At 39.3% G+C, this 7,069-nt stretch overlaps 1 protein-coding gene across 1 annotated transcript in view; it reads left to right on the plus strand.

The window, feature by feature from the left end:
- The window catches only part of LOC108802353 (cadherin-related family member 2-like), a gene marked incomplete at its 5' end in the record, with an annotated part of 79,876 nt that overhangs the window by 26,017 nt on the left and 46,790 nt on the right, over positions 1-7,069 (plus strand). Inside the window, 4 exons of the mRNA XM_018574217.1 lie at positions 506-749; positions 847-1,086; positions 3,617-3,686; positions 6,183-6,794. Of these exons, the coding sequence (XP_018429719.1) occupies positions 506-749; positions 847-1,086; positions 3,617-3,686; positions 6,183-6,794 (1,166 nt within the window). The remainder of the gene's footprint in view (positions 1-505; positions 750-846; positions 1,087-3,616; positions 3,687-6,182; positions 6,795-7,069) is intronic.

Genomic DNA, 7,069 nt, shown 5'->3' on the forward strand with positions numbered 1-7,069 from the left:
GTCCCGAGCTGGGCTTTAAGCAGACATAGACACAGGCAGTACTTCAAGCAGTGTAAGAAAACTCAGTTGTGAATAAAGTAGCACTTAAAGAAAGCCTCTTTCAGTGTCCACTTTTTCAGTGTCCTGTCCCTTGATGTCACCATCAGTGGAATTCAGTAATCAGAAGCTAGAGTGGGCAACTGTGCCTATAAAACTCCTTATAGGCTCCTGTGAAGCTAGAAAGATGTAGGGTGCCTGGTCACTGTTACATTTAAGAAAGTGCTCTGCTGCTTCCAATCAGCTATTACATGTTTCACAGAGCCTGTGCTAATAAGCCTCTACTCAACAAGCTAACCTTTTAAGTATAGGTCCACTTAAAAGACAGTAATCATGACAGAATTTTCACCCTTTTATTCTTTTCTATTTAATTACAACACTGCTACTGACAACTATTTGGGGACAGCATAGATACAGAACAAATGTTGCTCTAGGTTATTTATAAAGTAATATAATTGCCTTTTTTTAGACTTAACTCTTTCAACGTGAATCCTTCTACTGGAGAAATCACAGTGGTCAATGGGGATCTTTTGGATCGAGAACGGCTTTCTCAGTATTATGCCACTCTGCAAGCTCGGGATGGAATGAATGCCACTGGAACTACTCTTCTAGAGATCACTTTAATTGATATTAATGACTGGCCTCCAGAAGCAATAGGGACATATAATTTATTTGTCTATGAGAACACTGACGAGGTCTTCATTGAGATTAAGGTAAAGAACCATGTTAATGGGTACCATGTTATGTGCATGCTTTGAAGTCATTCCACCTTTCATTATTTCATATGGATGTTTTTTTTCTTTTTCCTAGGCTATTGATAATGATGAACCAGGCAATAATAACAGCATAATAAGATTCCGGTTACTACCAGGTTACTTAAGTGAAAATTTCACAATTAATTCTACCACTGGCATTATCACCAGCTTTGCTCCTTTGGATCGAGAAGAAATTGATATAACAATGAAGGGACGCATTGAACTTACAGTAGAATTATATGATCTGGGATACCCCTCTCTATCATCTGAAGTAATCGTGACTATTAATTTTGAGGTAATGTTACGCTAAGGGTTAAAAATCTTTATTTCACAATACACAGCATTAATGTTTTATGAGCAAGCCACTACCAAGTATAGCATTTAAATAGGAACTATTAAATTGAGGCTTAGCTTAAAAAATATAATAAAAAAAGAAAATTTAAGGGAATATATGGGTATAGTATATCTGTGTATATTTTCTTCAATTTTTATGATCTAGGTAAATAGTTTAAATGGGGAAAAAAAGTTTTTAGTGATGTAAATATGAAATATGGCATATGAATATTTGATATGTATAATATCCATTGTCAAGCTTCCATTATTCCCGAAAATAAAATTATATCTGTTACCCTTAACTTGAAACAACAACTTAGAGGCTTTACAATCCGCTGGTTCTCCGTTACCTCCGGGATTTGTCGCCAATGAAGAAGGGTTCTTATATAAAGACTCCAAACTATACATACCTCCACTACTGCGTGTACAAATTTTAAAATTAATGCATAATGCGCCCCTAGCTGGCCACCCAAACACATGATCTAGTCAGGTGATACTTCTGGTGGCCAAACATGTTCAAATCTATGCAAGAGTATTTAACCACTTGTGAGATCTGTGCATTTTCAAAACATGACAAAGGACGACCATATGGATTGTTGTCAACAAACTTACCCATACTCAATAACCCATGGGAGGTTATCTCCTTATATTTCATCGTTGATCTCCCTCCTTCCAGAAACTAGAGCGCTATTTTGGTAGCTATTGACCTCTTGAGAAAAAAGGCACATTTTGTACCCCTCAAAAAATTACCAAATTCTTTGGAAACTACAGAGGCATTCCTCTTAAATAATATTAAATTACATAGAGTCCCAAGTCAAATAATCACAGACCACACTACACAGTTTATATTCAGGTTTTGGAAGGCCTTCTGTCTCAAATTACAAATTGATCACAGTCTCTCCAGTGCGTATCACCCACAAACAAATGGCCAAACAGAGAGAATTAATCAATGTCTAGAACAATTTATACGATGTTACTGTATCTCTGGGACGATTGGGCCGATCTACTTCCCTTGGCAGAATTTTTCTACAAATATTCTATTAGTTCTACTACCAACCAGACTCCATTCTTTTCTAATTACGGGTTTCACCCAAACCCCTTTCCAACCAATCTTCTCTATACAAACAATCCTGCCACAGACAACTATATTCTACGTTTACAACAAACTACTGAATATCTTAAATCCAACATTCAAAAGCCATATGCTAGACAAAAACTATTATGATCTCAGAAGGAGAAACCCTCCACATTAATGCATAGGTGATCTTGTGTGGTTATCCATGAAAAACGTTACTCTCAAAACCCCTTCAAGAAAGGGTGAAGAGGAATATGAGGTAGAAAAATTTATAGATTCCCGCAGATTCCGGAATAAGTTGCAATATTTATTACAGTGTGAATTCTACGGTCCTCAGGAGGATTCATGGGAAGACCCTTCCAATGTACACGCTCCCAACCTCATTAAACAATTCCATTTACAGTACCCTCAATGACCCTCACCACTCAGGACCCCCAGAGTAGGTCATTTGCAAGGGGGTACTGTAATAGACTTACCTGGCCATGCTCCAGGTAGAACATGCAGCACCGCCCACTCCAGCTGCTTCACGATGCTTGTCCCCCTTCAGCTAGCTCCCAGATTTAACCAGAGGTTTTGAATTGCTCAGCGTCTTGTTGTGTTGTGGCGCTGAGCACGCTCCTGCTCTGTGCAACTCCTCTCTCCATCCTCTCTCCATCCTGAAGCCTCTAATTGCAGATTCAATAGCAGACCCACACCATCCTGGACTCTGTCAGGAAGCTTTCCTGTCTTTAGCCTGCATTTGCTAATCATTAACTCCTGTTTCCTCTCCACACTGGACTCTGTTGGGAAGCTGACACAAACCTGCTATAGTGGAATAGTGGATTCAATTTCAGCATACTTCTTGCTGACCTGAGCTCCTTCAGCTGTGGGATTAACTGCCTGCTACTAGCACAAACAATTCATCCATCGTTGCTAACCGCAAGTATTCACACTAGCTTACTAATACTCACATGCTTCAGGGTGAAAGCATTTCCCTTCAGAGAAGTTACTCTGAGTTGTTACCAAGTTATTTCCATGAAAAGACTTGTGGACTCGTGGACTTGTATGTTGTAATACAGATTACTTACCTGTGATGTGTTTTCATGTAAACTCATTATCAGGGTGTATGAAGTAATAACACCTGCTCATCAGTATATGAACTTTAGTTATAGACTGTGTGAAAGCAATACAGTGGCACAGCAACGTATCTTTCAATAGTTACTTTCACATGTGTATTTAACCTGCATCCCATCTCTGACTTCACATAGCCACTTTGAACTCCTTGGCACTATCCCCTCTGCAGTTGTGATCCATAACAGGTAATGCTATATCAGTTCAGATTGTGACACTACTGCTCCTGGGCATCTTATTTTCTTAAACTGGAGTTCTGCTTTAACTGATTATCAGTGCTAACATAGTATATTAATTTATTTTTCAGGATTTAAATGACAATGTTCCAATTTTTACTCAAGAACAATACACATTTTCTGTTAATGAAAGTACAATAGGTAAGTTCTCACCAGGCAATCATGTAAAATTATGTAAATGGACTGAACTGTTACTTTTTTTGCTACTTATTCATAATTTTTTGTTTCTTCACTATTGCTACATCATTATTGCTTGCTTGGATGGAACGGAAAATCATACTGCAAAACATGCATATATGTTCAAATATATAGCTCTGTCTGCTGCAAATCTATCTATCTATCTATCTATCTATCTATCTATCTATCTATCTATCTATCTATCTATCTATCTATCTATCTATCTATCTACCTATCTATCTACCTATCCGTATATCTATTGCTCTCTCTCTCTTTCTTTTCCACCGAAAAATATTACTGAATGCAACTCCAGTTTTTTAGGGCATATTCTGCAGCAATACCTTATACCAGTGGTTCTCAACCTTCGTAACCTCTGGACCCACATTTGTCCTTGGTCATTAAGTCGCGACCCAAGTCGCACCGCACTGGAACGCAAGGTACCACGTGTTCCAGTGTGTGCGATTGAACTGTGGGCGGGAGCTGCGTTTGGGGTGCCATTCAAATGAATGCCAATGCAACGCACCTCCTGCACCAGAATGTGCGGGAGGTGCAACTGCGTGGTACATTACTAGTATTAGTACTGTACTAGTGTGAACGGGTCCTCAAAAACACTGACAGACACACACAACCGCAGACGCAATTTCACACAATCACAGACATTCTCACACACACACACACATACACAGTTCCAAAAAAATGTAATTTTTTTTTTGGTTAAGGTCCACTCAGTCTCCTAGTCCTTGTCCTACAAGAGCTGGAGTGGATACTCAGCCTGGGGTCCAGTGTGGGCTGCTGTGCTGTGACAAAGCTCCATCCATATGTATATTGCTTGTGCAGCTCACTTGTGTGTCCTGTAGAGGTGTCAGGAGCCAGAATGTGACATTACTCCGGTCCAGCAAAACAACTTTTTGCTGTATTACTCCGGTCCAGGCACCTCTACAGTGCACGCATGAGACCTGTAAGCAATGCACGAATGAATAGAGCTCCCTTGCGGCCATACCCACAAGCCAACCCCCCACCCCACCTCAAGCTGACATTTGGCGCTAGGCAGCATATTTTGAATGGAGAACTGACAGTGCTGTACTAGGGGGAGGCTGAGCATCATCTCGCCTAGCGCAGTGGAAGGTGGTGACCTACCCAACACAGGGTTGCGACCTGCGTTAGGGTCGTGAACCACCAGTTGAAAACCATGGCCTTACACCAGTTCTAGTTCAAAAAAAAGTACCGTATATACTCGAGTATAAGCCGTCCCGAATATAAGCCGAGGTACCTAATTTTAGCAAAAAAAACTGGGAAAAAGTATTGACCCGAATATAAGCCGAGGGTGGGAAATGAGGCAGCTACTGGTAGATAGATACCAATAAAATTACATTAATATTTATTTAAAAGAAAAATAACCTAGCTCTGTAAGTGGAAAAGGGGGTACAGGGCTACATATCATGTACTACGGATCATTTAACCCATTCATATTAGCAGAGGATAATTGTAAATCTATTGTTCAGTGCACTCTATATGTAGTATATAGTACATGTACATATAGAGTGCCTGCAACAATACATTTACAATGATCCTCTGCTAACATGAATGGGTTAAATGATCCATAGTACAGGGCTACATACAGATCATTTAATACATTCATGTTAGTATAATTGTAAATGTATTGTCTGCACTGTATTAGCAGTATATACTCTATATAGAGTATATACTGCTAATACAGTGCAGACAATACATATATAATTGCTTAATTAATCTCTCTCTCTCTACCCCCCTCCCTCCCTCCTTCCCTCCCTCCCCTCCCCTCACTCACTGTGCGCCGGTGATCGGATCATCACATCACGGAAATGTTAACTATTTTGCTTCCAGAGCAATTTTTGCTTTTTTTTTTTAGGCCTGAAAATTGCTAAAAGCATTTTATGTCACACAATATTTGCACAACAGTTTATCAGATCCAGGCTTTCAGTAAAAATGAAATTCAAACATATTTTAGTGCACACAAACACAATATAATATCCAGTTTTTTGGTAAAATATAAAGTTGAGGTTGCAATAAGTAAACAGATGGCAAACACACATCAGGCCTCGATGTTTTCTTACATAGGCACATGTGATGGATGTGTTTACGATCGTTATGTGCGTGCATGTCAGGGCGAGGAGCTTTAAGAAATGTTATGGAAGTTTTTTAATTAATGTAATTTTTTTTTACATTTATTATACTTTATTGCTTTATATATAGATATATCTATCTATATATAGATATAGCTATCTATATATAGATAGATATATCTATCTATATATATAGATATGTAGATATCTATATATATACTGTATATAGTACAGGTCCCTCCTGCCATGGACATAGTACATACATATGCAGCAGCGACAGGGCTAAAACATATGATATAAGATATAATATGATGTATTTATACAGTCATAGCTAATTTAAACTCAATCCACCTTTCAGGAGCCTTTGTTGGGAGCCTCAATGCCAGTGATGCAGATCAGACTGAATTAAACAACCGTGTTAGTTTCCGTATTTCTCAAGGCGGATCCGGAAACTTTATAATCCGAGGACAACAAGAGGCTCTAGGCCAATATATTGGGGAGCTGTTCTTAGATCCTGAAGTCCAACTGGATTATGAGCAGCAGAAGATTTATACTTTAATTGTTGAAGCACAGGACTATGGATTTCAAGGCGTCAGCAACACTGCAAGTGCCACAGTTACTGTACAAGTGCTTGATCTCAATGATGAACCTCCATATATAGACCCATCAACTCTGGTGGATCTCTATGTTGTTGAAAATAGGACAGGTGATCCAGAGCAGATTGCACTTCTAAATGCCACTGATCCTGACACAGTCCATCATCTGGAATTCCAGTCATTGACTGTTTCCTGCTTTAAGAATTCTAAAGATGCAGGCAGCATCTGCTACGACTGGTTGTGGCTGGCACATGATGGACGGCTGTTTTTGAATCACACTGAAGATGTTGATTATGAGCTTTGCGACCGGATGGACATGCTGCTTCGTGTAGAGGATACGTTCGCACTTCTTGGGAACAGATACAGCAACAATGGTCTCATTAATATTAATACTTAATAACTGTTTAATAATTTGTTATTTCCTTATCTATTAGATAGAACAGACGTTTTTCCTTAACCATGGCATGGCACGCCACCCTGGTGTGCCTTCTGGCTTTTTTAGGAGTGCCTTCAAATGTTTGCTAATAGGGGATGATGTGAAAGGGGCATTTTGTAAAGGTGCAATCTCCACTTTGTGTCTTCTTGTATTTTTTGCCTGGCGTCCCCCCTTAAAATCCATACCAGACCCCCATCTAGGATAAGGGTGTGA

The sequence above is a fragment of the Nanorana parkeri genome, unplaced genomic scaffold, assembly GCF_000935625.1.
Source record: "Nanorana parkeri isolate BGI_ZX_2015 unplaced genomic scaffold, ASM93562v1 scaffold2820, whole genome shotgun sequence".
Taxonomy (NCBI): domain Eukaryota; kingdom Metazoa; phylum Chordata; class Amphibia; order Anura; family Dicroglossidae; genus Nanorana; species Nanorana parkeri.